Source organism: Centruroides sculpturatus, unplaced genomic scaffold (assembly GCF_000671375.1).
Source record: "Centruroides sculpturatus isolate CEXI.00-Female unplaced genomic scaffold, Cexi_2.0 scaffold138, whole genome shotgun sequence".
Taxonomy (NCBI): domain Eukaryota; kingdom Metazoa; phylum Arthropoda; class Arachnida; order Scorpiones; family Buthidae; genus Centruroides; species Centruroides sculpturatus.
Window position 1 is genome coordinate 390,559 of NW_019384434.1, and position 16,898 is coordinate 407,456.

A 16,898-nucleotide genomic window follows, 5' to 3' on the forward strand; every position below is an offset into this window, starting at 1 on the left:
AAATTAAATTTAAAAGAAGCCGTCAAGTCGCAAATGTTTTTATATTTTCGGATTTAAAATATATTTTCAAAAATTTAATTTTCTTTTTTTCTTTTCCAACTTCGGAGCGTTTGTGCCAGGCACACTTCGTCCGGAAAGAGAGAAAAATCTGCAGAAAATAAAAACATATTTTTATTTAAGAAAAACACGTTATTTCTGATTATTTTCAAAAATTCCAACGTTAATTACGGAAAAAATATCCTCTCAAAAATATTCCGAGAAATGCGAGACGTACTCGAACACCGAGGATATTTTTAATATTAAAAGAAACCATTTTATTCGAAGACTCGGTAAAATTTCAAATAATAATAATAAAGAGCAATTAAACGAAGAAGTAAAAAGTGTAATTCTTATAGAAAAAAACGCGTAGGCAATTACGATCGTATCAATAATATAAGATGCAACGATGCTAAGGTAATGTCCTCAACTAATTAATATAACCATCTAACATAGAAACCGGTCGTAGGTTCGAGCCTGTCCAGCCCACAACCAACGGAGTTTACCGGGTTCTTCACATTTATCACACGTAAACGAGGACCAATTTCCCATAGAAAGCCCTCGAAAGAACGCGCGGGTGTTTCATTCCGTATATAAACGAAGAAACCGAACAATTTTAATGGAAAAAAATTATTCCTAAAAAATGACAAATACTCGCAACGTCCTCGATACAGAAAGATCTCTCCAGATAACAAAATCAATTGAAAAAACCTGGCAACGAGTTGTTTAACTTTCCTGGCAACATTTGGTGGCGCCATCTGTTACATTTTGTTTAAAAAACTTTATATTTTTAACTATTATAAAATGATAAAAATCTTATTTTGAAATTAGAGATGGGTTTTATAAAAAAAAAAAAAACTTATAAATGTTAATAACGAGTAAAATCGTCATGAAGTCGACCCTATCGGAGATATACACGACCCCCTTTATCTTCCCACTCTCGAGCTTTAACCATCAAAATTTAATAGCATCAATCTCCTAATAAACAAACCTCCCTGCAGAATTTCAGAATTTTCGACAAAAGGCATTATTAAGATTCGAAGAGGCGAACAAAATCGCGCCACACACATACACACAGTAACATCCGTACGTACTGTACAGAAAATAACCCGAATCTTTTTGCATTTTTCGACGTATCGAAGACCTCCGAGTCCAAAAATGTAAAAATCTGGGGTCATACTTTCCCTCGGTTATATACAACAGCCGGGAAAGTCTTCGAGACTTCTCGCCTGTGACCGAATTGAAGGTCTTTATCTTCACGTTAGCGATTTTAAGAAAAACATCGATGGTGTATTAAATATATCATAACGCCATTATAATTTTTGATAATTTATCGAGTTTTGAAAGAATTTAAATATATTTCTTTTACTAAAAGAAGTCAAATATCGCGTTTTTTAAAACATGGAGAAAGTTTTTAAAATAATTCTGCATTCTGTATTTTACTCCGTTAATAATAAATAAATCGCCGGTTTTTCTGACGGACGATCGAAAGTCCGGGTTATTTATGACAACGATAAGTATCGAAAGATAACAAAATAGCCAAGATAAATATCTCGTAAATAACAGCAGAAGTCGGCGGAAATCGAAAAAAGCCCTATACAATATATTTAACGTAATTTTATCATAAATACCTCGATAACCAACGATTTTCGGAAATAATGCCTGGGTTAATCTGATTAAACGGGGCCATCCACCCCAAAGTAAACAACGATAATTTCGTCTCCGGCAAAAACCATTGGGGGCAACGTAGATTAATCACGTGTCTGGTGGTGGCGTGTAGGGTGAGCATTCGATAGAATGTTTGTGTAAATGCGATAAGGCAACGCGTACGGCCCGAGAGAAAATCGAAGAGACCTTCCGTTGCACGCCACTTTCTAAACGAGAAAGAAACAAACAAGGGCTTCGCCCACTCCCAAATATCGATACCGTATTTAGGATTAAGCGGTTTCGAGAATTTTCCAGACATAATGGTCTGGGACACACGCGTATTCGTAACATCGTAGCCTATCGATCGCTCGACTTGGCAACCTTGTGACATTTACGTGGTACTTCACCAGACCGAAGAAAAGAAAAATAATGCAGCATTTGTCATTATGCAAATAAAAAACGATAGATATTCACTTACAATAAACAAGTAAATTCGCTTTCAAAAGTCGTTCGAGGTCGTTACTACTTTATAAACAGAAGGGGAAAAGAAAGGGCGCAGATTTAGGTTTACCGACCAGCGACGAATTTTATATTTTTATTCAAAATATTCCAATAACTCTCATAAATATTTAATTGAGGTCGGATGACCCGACCCGGTGATGCGGGCGGTTAAAGCGTCCACGTGTCACTATGGGGAATCCGGAATCGAATCCGGGAGAGCGACCGTGGGAATTTTTGATAGACGGTCCACGTATCCGGAACAGACCGGACCGGAAAACTCCTGGGGATTTTCGACCCGGTCGGATTCGAGACCGGTTACCACCTTAACCGCGCCCGTTTGGTCAACGTTCTGTCCGAAATAAGTAGGGCCCCGTCCGTTACCACGCGGCCTTTCGTCGCTGACCGGGCCGAACAGATAACGGGCGTAGAAAGAGGTCCTCTTGGTGCCCACGGTGCAAAAAGAGTCGGAAAAAAATGAAAGCGAAATGCTCTACACTGCAGGCGGGCATTGCTCGATTAATCCGTAACGATATTTATTTTTGTCCATTTTTATTAGATAAATATCGTTCACAAATCTACGTTGCACGAAGTAAGTTGTTCTTCGTAAAAAATCAATGTAAAACTGCAATAACTTTCTTCCAGACAGCCAATCTTCCGATACATCATCCTTTGGATTTCAATAATCCCCAATTACATATTGCGCCAACGTCGACGATTAGGAATTTTGAGATAAACGTATCCGGTCGCTAAAGGTGTAAGATTCAGAGAAATTGCAGAAAAATTCATTTTGGAACCGCTCCAACATATGGCGGAAAACCATTTCGGCGGTTTATCGAAAGAAGTCAAAAATATTCCGGTGCCCGGGGTGACGGCACACAATACAAGAGCGAATTGGAGGATCCAGTCCCTAAAGGGTCAAAGATAATGCGTTAGGTCGGTCTTCGTACCAATATCCAAACAGTAAGATGGTGCTCCAAGTCGGGTGTTTCCAGAGAAAAATTCTTATCGAACCCACGTAATCGACAAGAAGTCGAAATTCGGGTGGTACGTTTCTCTAGTTAGTTGGGTAAGATGTTGTCCTTATCTTCGATCGTCGAATTACTTAAAGACAGGCTACTTGTAAGACTATACATATTCGATATAAGTTACCATATTGTAATCATCTTCGTATCGATAAATCCCAGCGATGGAAGCAGTTTAAACACGTAACAGACTGTAATTTTAAAATCTAAATTAGCGCTTTGAAAAAAGAATTTATTGCAAAAGGAGTTCTTAGAGTTTACGTGCAACACTACAAATAACGCTTTATCATTTTCCGTGGATATAAATAGTTATAAGCAGGTAATTATCGTTAAAACGACAAGAGCGGAGGGGAGGAAAAGAAAAGGCGCATTTATAAAAGCCAACGAGTCATTAGCCGTTGTACTAATCGTTAAATTTACGAGTCATTCGAGACGTGGACGAGAATAACGCTCCGGTGACGTTACCCTCCCTCCGTCGCCTTTCCGCTCGGACTCGGAGAGTCGATCGGGTTGTCTGTCCCAACGAATTTGGTAGCGGCCAATACGCTTTAAGATTTATATTTTGTTTCTCGCGCGCTAAAAGACGAGACAACCTAATATAGTTTTTAAATTTTTCACTCGAATTTCCTCTCGTCGGCTTTCCTGGTCGAGATAATTTTTTCTGTCTTTTTTCCCCGAGAAACATTCTTTGGCGTTAGATATTAAAATGTCTTTATCGAGTCGACGGCGACGGAAATTTACAGAATTATCAGAAAATGTTTTCTCTCGAATTCTCCTTAGAATTTAAATATTTTCTAATCCTTTCTTTTCGAATCGATCGATTCCGTCGAGGACCGACTCGTCCGTATCGGAATTTTCCCGCCGGATTGCCGGATTACCGAATTATTCGAAACTGTCAGTATTAAATAAAACTTTATTTAACAATAAATTCTGAAAGTACGATCCAGAAGGTCACGGATTAGAGTTCGGACGGAATCCTTGCAAATTTCCCAAGGGGTGGGGATCACTCCTCGTTTTATCTCGCCTAGTCTACAACGGACACCACGCGTTATCTTTAAAATTCCAACCGTCTACAGCGAACATAGTCGTTTAGAAGAGTGAAAAGATACGTTTGGTGAAATATAAATGGAATCGAAGAGAGAAAAGGATAGGATCTGGAGAAGAAAGTAAAATGCCAAGAAGATAAAAGAAAAAATTCTAACCATCGTACTACAAGCTACGATCCGGGGAAACCGAAATACAGTAGAACCTCGATTATCCGACCTAATTGGGGACTGGGGTTGGTCGGATAATTGAAAAGTCGGATAACCGAAAAGTATGAAAAAATCCATTATTAGTGTATATTATTATATCCCATGTATAATATTAGTATATTAGTATATCATTATTAACCTACTTCGCGTTGAAATTTTCATCGATGTTAAGCCTAACAAAAATTTTTTAAAATAATAATCGTCGCTATTGAATCGTTAAAAATTAGAAAATTAAGCCTCGTTTAAATACTGACGCCCTTTCATGGTCGAATGAGTGTTGCCAGCTAAAACACGTAAAAATAATATTAAAGTAGCCAAGACATAGCCAAATATTGTAGCGCCACATCACTAGCGGACATTTGAAATTTGCCGACTAGGACGGTCGGTTAACCGAGGGGTCGGTTGATCGGGGGACGGATAATCGAGGTTCTACTGTAAGTTCGAATCTCCGACGTTAAAACGAGAAGAGGCGAGCAAATCCTGGTACGAAGAGCCAACAAAAATGAAGACTCATAACTTATCGGAGAGAATCTTCGAATTAAAACCGAAAGACGGACGTTTCCTATTTTTCGCACGTAATCAACGTTCCCCTCGTCGTAAATCTCTCGGGTCGGTAGGAAAAAGGAAAAAAATTGGCACCAACCGGGTGGGTTTGTCACGCCTTCTTACGACAGAATTCCAGTAAACGGGAAAGAACATCGCGCGGCCTTTATCTTCCGTACGTTTCGGAAACGAAAAGATCTCGTCGCGTAGGAGAATAGAAAAGTAACTAGAAAGGGGGTCTTGCCCGACGGCTTACCGAGTGAAAATCCAAAAATGCCCTTATATTGCGCACGTTTCCGGAGAAGAATCCGAACGGAGAAGATTCTAGTTCGGTCGCTACCCCGTCGAACGAACGAGAGTAAATAAGATGCGTTGGGTTGGATGGCGTGGGAGTCGGGAGAGAGAAATTATTAAGCAAAATGCGTTCCGAACCCGGCCCGGGAACGGAGAAAATTAAAGATACTCACCCTCTGCACCGTTTTGTTTTGTCGCCAAAGAAACCGGAACAAAACCGTTGCTACGCTCCCGCCTTTTAAATTAATTATTAAATTATCGCGCGCGTAACCACGACGATAAACCGGAGGCCGGCAGACGTTTTTCGTCATCGCCTTCGAAAGCCGATGCGATTTACGCGTGCGCGCGCTTTAATGGTATCGACTCGGCATACGCGTGGAAGCGGCCGCATTCTTCCGATTTTCCCGGGCCGGGAAGGGCGCCCGAAAGTATTTTTCCCCGCAAGCGGGAAAAGTTCCGACGAAATTTCCCTAAAAAAGGAGAATCGATAAGGAAGAAAGGTAAAAGAAAAAGCCACTGGCGGGGAAAACCGGCCGAGAGTAATCGAGCGATTAAAGCGGATAAATTCGGGCGTATCGGGAAGTACCTTATTTGGTAACGGTCGAGGGGCGTCGTCGATCCTAACGAATTAAAGACATTAAAAGCGAATTAAAGGCGTATCCCGTCGAATCTCCGGACTAACGGGGGACGGGAAGAAAAGAATCCAAGGTCGTTGGAAAGCGATTCGGATGCTAACGACGTTAAATAAATATTTAAATAAAAAAATACAATTCGACAGACGAAGAAAGAATGCCGGCGTCAAAATACATTTCGTCTACATTTTAAACGAAAACGAGACGGACATTTCGAACGGTCAAACGTACGCGGCCACAAACTTTCTCGAAAAGAGAGGTGAAAGCGTAATACCATTTACGCATCTTACGCGCGTGCGGCACAATTTTGCCAGTGGCCAGTGACTGCCGGATAATCGAGAGGCTAGGGTGGCCACCTATCGTCCCGGAGGACCCGGGATCCAATTGCGGGCGGGTGGAAAAATCCCGAGAATTTTGGGAGGTGGCCCGTTCTCGTCCCTCGCCTCCCGATTACACCGTCGTACCACATAATGGGCTGGCAAAAAGGCCCTCTTAGTGTCTCGGGGCGGAAAGAGAAGTCTTAAACGGAAATGATCTCGTAAACGTCTTCTCCAATCACTATTTCCTGTACGCGTGATTATCCTCTTTTGTGGAATTAGTGGGAGAACGTCGGAGTTAATTATGTAAATTAGAAATGCTAAAAGACTACCCATTCGTTACATTGTATACGATTTTCGGAATAAACTTTCGGTAACCTTTCTCTAAAAACCACTTCAATTTAACTCTCGGCTCCGAGTGTAAAGCTTTCGGAAAGCGCGGTTGCCTTAGCAACCTTCTAACGTCTTCGGACACTCTCCATTTTCAGTTTATAGTCTTAAAATGAAGTAAAAATCGTTTTTTCCCAGATTTTTATCGCTACTTCTAAAGTACTCGATCTTCCAGACTATTTTTTGGATTAGGAAGTCGACGTCTCGCTTTTCGGTTTACAACGTTTACGCCACTAATCGGCTACAAATAATGACGTCACGCCTAAGACGATTAACGGACCCTAAATTATACAGCCATAAATTACTTCGCGTTGCCTAAATTCTCCAAAATTTATCGGCTATGGCTCAAAAGTCGGTTAACATCGTTTCGTTTTTGTCTTTTACAAAACTACGGGAAACGAAAGGAAAGCGCAACCGAATTATATGTATTTTTTAATTAATCGCAATTTAGACCGCAGCGGTCGAGTGACTTTTACACCAACCTTCGTAAGTGAATATGCTACGAGAATAAATCTCTTCCAACATTTTCCATTCGAATCAATCGCAAAGTTTTGAAAATTTGCAAGATCCATTTTGTTTTCTTAGAAAGCGAGAAGATAGAACTTCTCTCTAGATGCACTAAGCAGTTATTATAAGATTTTCAAGGGGGAGAGAAAAATCGCTTTTGCCCATTAAGCTTTCGGAGTGTGAGCATTCGATAGCAATTACGGCCTGGAGTTATAGTTATACGTATTCTTATATTAATTAAAGAAGACCTATATATATAAGAGTAAACCATTGACAAAAACCTATACGAGGGACTACGTGCGACTTTGGTAACAATGAATCTACACCAGACACATTCGGATCGAACTAAACAACGATTTCAAAAATGGTAGCTTTTATTCTACTTACAAAGAACGTGTCTAAGTTAAATCGGTAAAATTATTGCCGGCGATGTTAACTTTAACTTCGAAGTACGGTAATTATAACCGGAGCCAAAAGAACCCATTTATCGGGTGGTGGCGGAGTAGGCGGAGGCGGAACCCCGTAATTTTATACCTTATTTTAATGTAGGTCGGCTTACGTTAATAAATAATATCCTTGGGCACGAGCGTCCAAGTAGGATCTTATACTTTAAACGACGTCCATAAATTTTTCTCGGTTTCGACACAAGTTATTGATAGATAACTTCCAGGTAAGCGAACCGTCGGACCCACCTCCCCTTTACCTCTCCTCGAAAGCTACTACATCTACGTTTCCTCGTTTTCCTTTCTTTCGATTCCGGAGAAAAAACGAGTAAATATATATAAAATACGACACTTGGCGACGAAGATCTGTGAAGTTCCTCTTCGTCCCAAAGTGTTCGGTCCAACACCAATTTTCATAACGAGATACTAACGACGGACAAAACAACGCGCGAAAACAATTTTCGACAAAATATTATAGGGAAGTGATCTGGATTAATGACATAAGGCAACGCAACACGTGGACAATCGAGGGGTGCCTCTCGGAAGGATTTCGGTGAGAAAGTGGTCCCTATTTAGGCATTAGAGACGTAAAGATATGGAAAACTGCACGAGGTACTGTACGTCGGTCGAGCGCAGACCCGCCACCAGCCAAGGCCAATTATTGGCGGGTTCGAAAGTACGGGGTTAAATAAAATGACGTCGGATGCTTTGACATTTTATTTCGGATCAACTACAGTCGACCTTTCTAAATAGTGCTACCCTGTAAGGTGCCAACGAATAGATCTACTAGTGGGCGAATATTTCCCATAAATATTAACCATTTTGCCTCGCAAACGTTATTATCGATTTACGTGACTCGCGAAGTATCGCATTTAAACTCGAGTATAGAACTCGTTACGTAACTTTTATTGTTTGAAATGTATAGGTATAGCGCTACACTCGATTTATTGCCAACTTCGGAAGTCAACAAATAGCGGCGCTATATCGAAGTTCGAAGAACCTAATTTGTGAGATTAAACGATATCGAACTAAAGCGCAAATATGAACTTTTTAGCGATACCTTATAATCTTTAGATACGAATCCCGCGTGTCCCCTCCTCGCGCGTCGAAGCGGTAATAAAATTCGTGCCACTCTTTCTCTCTCGTATTTTATTTGATCGGAACGGGGTTACACGCCGGGGCCATATTAAAAGATTGTAAAAGGTAGTTAACAATCGATATTTACGTTTTCATCCGATAACTTTTTTCCTGGCATAAACTACGCTTAATTAAACTTCGATTTAGCGCCACTACCTGTCGGCCTCCGAGACTGTCGCTAACTGAGCGCGGCGCTAAACCAAAGTAAATGATTCGATAATAATAAACTTACACGTAAGCTGGAGTTTGACCCGCTCGTAAGCATTCGTTAGCGCTTTACGGAGGTGGCGTTATACAGAGGGACGCGGTAAGTAAGTTTGACCAGTAAATTCGAAACGAAATACCCAAGTTTCCGCGTCGTTTTAGCCGATCTTTTGCTTAGAAGTAAACTTTTACGCGAGCAATTCGGAACGGGCGAACATTTACGAACGGAACATTTGGCGTTATCGACAAACCCGCAGGAATTTTAATTTATATTTTGCATACGAGGCCTTTATTTACTCGGCTTCGGCGGAGAGCGCGAGTTGGAAAATGGCGAGTGAACCAAATAAGCGGAGACGAGCGTGCGAAATTAGTAATAAATGAAAGATTAGCGGACGTAACGAGTAAGTCAAATAAAAGTCGACGTTACGTAACCCGTCGGTAACATTGTTATTAATTTCCAACGTCGCGCCACTCCAATAAAAGGTTTTCTTGTAAGCGTATCGAGTTTTAAATACAAATACATACTACAAGTCCGTCCCGTGTTTTAAACGAATCGATGGAAAAATTCCCGGGAGGGAGACGTCAAAATCCATCGACTAGAGTAATAATTCAAGATAGGAAAAGCCAAGTTTTAAATATTATGAAAGCGGAATCCGGCATAAATTTCGTTACAACAGGTAAACTCCCGATTTCTTTTGTGTACCAGACAATTTTAACGCGCATCTAAGCGGATACGATGCGTTCTTAACTTAATCGTCACCCGATATAGAGAACGATTTACTGTCCTTGCCGTTCTTTTTGTATATACTAAAATCTCGAGTCTATCCTCGACAGAAAGGACTATATGATCCGTTAGTCGATCGAGAAGTCCGATAATAAATTAAGTGTGGACTTCGGGACACAAAGTACACACAAACGATTTTAATTAAAGTATACATTCACTGCAAACAGAAAAGAGAACTAATGTCGAAGATGCTCTCTTTCAATTCTTCAATTAAAAGAGTATCTTCCAAGGTTCTAATATAGGAACACAATAACTGAAAATAAATACGTAACTTGTAGTGGGTTCTCGATATACAGTGATAAACTCTTGAAGAATTCGCTATATTGAAGGTTCAAACGTTCTATATATCGAGGGTTCACTAAATCGGGTGGTCGGAGTATCGAGTATACCGTAAAACATAAACGACGATATCGTACAATACCGTAGAATTGTTGAAATTCTTAAAATACGCCGTGTCTTAACAAATTTAGTGACCGCTTCGGAATTATTGTTCGCTCGTACACGGCAAGGAACCTATCGAGAGGACTTTCTACGCGCAACTGGTCCCCATTTAGGTGTTACGAATGCGAAGAAAACCAAAGAAACTCCACGTGGTCGGGCCCGAACCCCTTACCAGTAGTTTTATCCTCTCGACCAGCGGTGTGCCCAGAATTATAGAATATTTATTCCGGCCCGGTACGATATATCGGGACGTTAGTTTTAAATTACTTTTAAAATTATTAAGAAGGATAGAAAGTAGAGTTGGGAATACGAGACTGGATCCGCAATCGGGTAATCTTTCTTTTATTGACACAAACAGGAGAAAAGTCCGCGCGGCCATGACGGTGGAATAACTTCTATTTAGATATAAATTCTACTTTTTAACGTGAAGAAAAGGCTAGCCGTTCGTTGACGTAAGAGGAATGAAATGAATATTTGTCCCCCGGCTTACGAGCATTTATGAATATTTGAATATTAAAAACCAATTTAAGAAACTGGAATTTGAATATCGAGTTTCATACGTCGAACGAATTTGAAACCGGGAAAAGTACTACGAATAAAATTGATTATAATTAATTTTCTTCGTACAATTGGCGCTAGAATTTTATGAGAAAAGACGTGATTTTAATAATAACTTGCGTAAAAACTTTTGCATTTTCTTTTATAGATAATGTTTTCATTCGCATTCTTTTCACTTTTTAACTTGTTTTCTTCGCCTTTCTCCTTTACGTGACGTCACCAGATGCCGAAGATAATGGCAAACTTTCACCGATAATCTAACCACTTTCTCTATTTATATTGATAATACATTTGCTAATCGTTCGAAATACACCGAGGGAATTCCATAAAAACTCTTCTTCCCGATTTATACGAAAAGGGAGACGCTTCTTCCCAAGACTTTACCATTACGGTGTTTTCTCTACTAGTGTTTTATCATTAACTTCAATCTGCTCTTCACTCTGCCTTTACGGATCTTCGCCTAAGGGAAAGGGTAGTCCCATTTTTGATGCCTGTTTTAACCTAGACTTTAAATGTAGCTTAAACAATTAAAAACTCTCCAAAATTCGTACAGAAATAAAATAAAATCTTGTCTGCCGGGCGGTGGGTGCAATCCAGGTTTACGTAAACAATTTACTTTATTACACTGACTCCGCTGGTAAATAGTGTATTTCATTCTACTTTTCCCCGGATGCGACTCGTCCGAGATCATACGACTTCCGGTTACATTTCCGAATATATCTAAGAATTCGGTAGATCGAATATAATAATCAAACGCATCCAGTTATTGGCGAAAGGTACGAATCTCCCTTTTCCGGCCATACTTTCGCCGATAGATGAAAGTAAAGCGCATTTAAAAGATTTAATAAAGTAAAAGTTTAACTCTTCTATTAAAATTTACGGCGACGATCCGCCAATTCGACCTTTGACGTCGCGAAACGTAGACGATTTTCTTTAATCGTATTCTTTATTCGCCCGACACGAATTTAACCTTTAACCTTTGACGAGAGATAAAATAATTACGCGAAGAGAAGATAACGATCGACGACGAAAATCTAATTTTACGGAGAAGGGGAAAAAAGTGGAAAACCGAAACTTAAAAACCGAAAACAAGAGGAAAAAAAAGAAAAACCGTTTAAAATTAAAGCGCTATTTTGTACAGAAAAGGGAGAAGAAACGACTTATTTAAATATATTTTAATGCGGAAGAGCTTCGGAGAATTTAGTAAACCGGGAGGAAATGCGTTTATCGTTACGTCGTCGATTTAAAAGAAAGAACGTTTCGGTTGGGGTGGAAATTCCTAAGTCTGTAGATTAGGTTAGAGAATTTGTGGACGATCCACTTTTCGTCGCCGGAAACAAAACAAGATTGGAGATCGGAGAAGAGAGGGTCGAATTCTCCTTCGGATTTTGGCCAGCTCCATTTGCAATTTCATTAAACAGCGATGTTTTCCTCGAAATAAATTGAGCGCCGCTCGAGCGGAAAGGTATTTTTTTCTCCTTTATTATACGCTGTGTAATAAATAATAGGCGCGATAAATAAATTAGGAGCGTTTAAATGACTTAATTATTATTTTTCGCATAAAGGTCGGGTAAAAAAAATGCCACTTTTCGAGAAATAACGGCCAAAATCTTAAAGAATATTCCAATGTTCACTAGGTGTACTGTTCCCCCTCCGGATTAAACGAAGGATTTAATTAATCAGTTCTTTCCACGAAAGTTTGGTTTAAACGTTGATCTAAGACGTGTTTGGCAATCGGCCGGTGCAAAATTACAATATATAATTGGGCTGCGATTTTCAAATTGTATAAATTCCCGCTGGCGTCCTTCCTTAATCTCGAGAACGAAGTTCGATAGGTGAAAACTCGGGGGAGGAGGCCCCGATTAACTGTAATCTAAACATTTTCTCCAGAACGGAATTAGAGAAACGACCGGCTGTCGTTATCGGGAGAAGTACGATTATCAGAACGAGACACTAGAAAAGTTTTAGACAAAATAAATTTAAAATATTTTGACGGCGTCGCAATAATTTTATCCATTTTGTTTAATGCGTAAAATCTCCTTTCTCTTTTCATCCATCCATAAATTAAGAAAAAGACTACGTCATAAAGAGAGGAGGGAATAAATAACTGCGAAGATGCCGCTTTCTGGCACTGTTACAAAACACCCAATTTAAACGCTATTACATTATTATTATTACATAACCTTCGGAATGCTATCAACCACTCACGTAACAGATTATGTAAACTCGGAATCGATATTATTCGGAATAAAATATTTGACCGTACATTTTTATAACAAAGATGGAAAATATGTTCTGTCGGATTTATCAGACCAATACTAAATAAATAAGTTATACTCGATACACTGCTAAGGTTATAAATCGGTGGTTAATAACCGGGAGTCCAGGGGCCGTATTCTGGTCACCGTCTCTGGTCTCTAGTCTCTCACAAGCCGGTCGCTGATTGGCTAATCCAAATGATTAGCCAATCAGCGACTGTCTTGTGAGAGACCAGAGACCAGAGACGGTGACCAGAATACGGCCCTGGACTCCGAGTGGTAGGTAAAAAGTTTTCGTGGGCCGTGGGTAGGGAAGGGGATAAATTGACCGATCTTGATTTTGTGTTATTGTCCGAAATTTTTAACCGTGTTGGGAAAGATGCGCGCGTGTTACTATATCGTACGTTTTTATTTTTGGGCTGCAATTTGAAAAAATTATACAACTATAAATTCCCACTATCGTCCATCCGTCTTTCCCGAATCTCGAGAACAGAGTTAGATCGATGAAATTCGTGACCATATATGAAAAGCTTAGGGGCGGGAGACTCCGATTAACTATATACGAACTTACGATGCAAACCGAAAGTCACGTTATTTCGATTCAAGAATTTTCCCCAGAAAGGAGTTAGATAGATGAACTGCAAGACTGTTGTAAAGGAAAAGTATGAGGTGGAGAGCATATATTCTAAATTAAAAATATGATTAAAAATTGTAGCCCGGCATTGTCACAATAAATAATTGTTGGTAATAAATGTATTTCTATTACGATAATCGATTTCTTTTGTGATTTTGTTTTAAGCGCTTAAAAACATTATTGGGAAAAGAGGTCCGCGGCCTTTGCCCGACTGAAATAGGAGTGGTGGAACAAAAAAGGTTAAGAACCCCGTTATAAACGAACGAAACACGAGAGCGACGAGCCGCGCGTAACCAGTATCACCTATCACGGAATTACCATATAATTTTCCGTCGTTTTCGGTGTAACGTCGTATCGCCGATACCCGTAAACCATAAAATAATTTCGTCCTTTCGCAATTTTCCAGCTTTTCCGCGGCAAAAATTTATATTTTATCTCTTATCGATTTAATTAATTAAGCTGACAGAAGCGATTTCTTAAAATCTACGATTCATTTTTGATGGAGTTACGTGGCGGTAGATGCCTAGGACGAGGAAAAATCCGGAATAATTTTCTTTCCAGTTACCAAAATTTTACAAAATAAACGGGGGACGTGGCGGGGAAGGAGGAAATATAATAGTTACCTGTCGTAGAGAATAGGATAAGATGAGAGTCAATCGAAGACTTTAAAAGTCTTAACATCGAGGCTATTATGCAGCGAATAATAGAAATAGCCTTTTATCTCGGTGGTAAGAGGATACGATTAAAGGCAGCGACAATACACGGCGACGGATCGATATCGTCTCCGGCATTAAGAGAGGGTGTAAGCGAGATTCGCTTTTAATCACGATAAAATCGCTTACGTCCTTCCAATTTCCGAATCGTCGTTAAGTCACCATATTTCTAAACGGGTAATTAAAAGAAACCGATCTGCTCCATCGAAATAATTATTCTCTACGGCTCGGACGTAACTGCATTCCGATTATGTTCGAAAAATTCGTGTAAAACGATGTCCAGAAATGATACCTCGCCCGTTATATGTAAATAATAATGCGTACAGAAATCACGTGACTTCCGGTCCGGGTGGGAAGTTAACCGCATCCTCCGGTCCCTAATCTTTCCTTATCCAGTCTGGATTTTCATCTATAGGCCTATAACTTGGTTCTCGAGATTAACGAAAGACGGACGGCAGTGAAATTTATAGGTCTGCAATTTGAAAATTGCAACGGGTTGTCTTTTAATATCGAGAAAGAAATAAAGAGCTTTGAAAGTTATTTCGAATATTAGGCAACGTCGAAAATAATTTTACTTACCATCACGCCTCCAAGTTTATACCAAGAAGAAGAAAATTTAAAAAATACGTAACTTTACGTAATTCTGTCGGATTTTATCGAAGCTCTTATACTCGATATAAAATATTTCATCGATCGTACGAACCGGAGGGATCAACGGCCCGGCGTAATAAAATTCTACAAGTGGGAGGAATAGTCGAGAGTGTCGGTGCAAGAAAGTAGAGGTAACGAGTTTTCGAAAGGCAGAAAGTCAGTCGAGCGCGGCTTTAGTACAACGGGATGATCCAACCTATGGCATTGTCCGTTTCAAAGGATACGAGCTACGTCATCGTCTTCTTTAACTAACTGCATTAAAGCCCAAGAAGAATCAAATAGTAATCCACAAATGCTCTTGTAACGTATTAATTTTACTTAATTTAAATTATGATATATAATATTGATATACGCTCTCCGCCTCAAATTAGCAGTGTACATCAAATTAGCCCCCGGACATCATACTTTCCCCGATAACTACAGAGGCGTGTCGGTCATCTACGTAACTCCATTCGGGGGAAAAGTGTTGAATCGAATTGACGTAACTTTCGGTCTAGTCCGGAAGTTCGTGTACAGTTAAGTGGAGACAATTCGTATTTGATCTCGACTTACATCGTTCTCGAGATTAAAAAAAGGACAGACAGTGAGAATTTATAGGTCTACGATTTTTTCAAGTTGTAGCCCAAAAAGTAAGAAAGAGCGTATAAAGAAAATAGCCAAGAAAGGTTTTCCTTACGAAACTGTTGACGTTTCGATTTACGTCGACAGAAAAGTTTGATAAGGACGGAGAAGAGTGACGGGAGAGGGAAGAAACAAAAAGGATCGATTTATATCGACACTTTTCTCGTAAGACGACAACGACATTCTTATCGATAAGAGATTTACAGACGAATCTGTTCGTTTCGTGTTAAGAATGTCCATTTGAGACACCGAAGAAACCCATGGATTTCGCTACGTAATGCCCAATCGGTGTTTATTTATACGCCATTGCATTGTATTTACAGTGGGAATTTACGGAAGGAGAAACATTCTGAGATTTTCACGATTACGACGAGTTATTCCTCGTCGAGTGTTAATATTATTAATCTAAAGCCCTCGACGTCTGGCATTCTTCCAACTCTCCTTCGCCAATTCCCGCCGCCTTTACCAGAACGACGTGTTGCATATAAATTATTAATGATTTTCCTTTTTAGTTCCGGAAACTACCTTTCCAAGCGACTTTTCACTTCTGCCTTCTTTCCTCGCATCCCTCGATAATACCTATCGAATTAGTACTCGAGTTCCGTGTGCGCCAGACGTAATTATGCCAAACTTGCGCCTCGATAATTACACGCATTTTCCGTATCGTCCTTTTTCCATACTTAAATATTAAGACGTAAGTAAAAACTTCGATGTATATTATTGCGCCGGGTAATGTCGGGCTCGATTTTTAATCCTCTTTTAATTTAAAAATCACCCGACTATGTGTATAGGCTACTTAACGGGGACCTCCCACCTCTAGCTTTATATATCCGGTCTCGATTTTCGTAAATCTAACTCCGTTATTAACCGGGACGGACGAACGGATGGACAATAAAGTGGGAACGTATACGACCGCAATTTGAAAATTGCCGCCTGTTTCGTCTATAGCTTAGAAAGGGATGAAAATGCGAAAGGTGTTTCGACTGTAACGTCGTAACTTGTGCGAAAGAATATAGGGGAGACCGGGGCAAGATCGGCATGTTAAGCTTTACTTAAATTTTGTGTAATAAATACTGCTGTAAACTGAAAAAAAGCTTTGCATATTGTCTATTGGAATGTTACCTTACTATAGAACTGGTTAAAATCAGTTTGGAAATAAAAATAATTAAAATAATTACAACTTTACAAGAAGAGAGAAATTGACGAAGTTGCCCCGGGTATAGGGGCAAGATCGGCAACTTCTCTCTTTTTGTAAAGTTGTAATTATTTTAATTATTTTTATTAAAGTTGCCCCTGGTATAGGGGCAACAGT

The 16,898-nt window shown here is 39.7% G+C and overlaps 1 protein-coding gene across 8 annotated transcripts in view; it reads right to left on the reverse strand.

The window, feature by feature from the left end:
* Window positions 1-16,898, reverse strand: part of LOC111619843 (rho guanine nucleotide exchange factor 18-like) — a 261,855-nt gene that overhangs the window by 76,837 nt on the left and 168,120 nt on the right. Inside the window, exon 1 of one of the 8 annotated variants that reach the window (XM_023361669.1) lies at window positions 5,470-6,630. The exons of the other annotated variants lie outside the window; for them this stretch is intronic. Within the exon in view, the coding sequence (XP_023217437.1) occupies window positions 5,470-5,607 (138 nt within the window). The 5' untranslated portion in view covers window positions 5,608-6,630. Of the gene's footprint in view, window positions 1-5,469; window positions 6,631-16,898 lie in introns of those variants that run through there. 8 annotated transcript variants of the gene reach the window in all.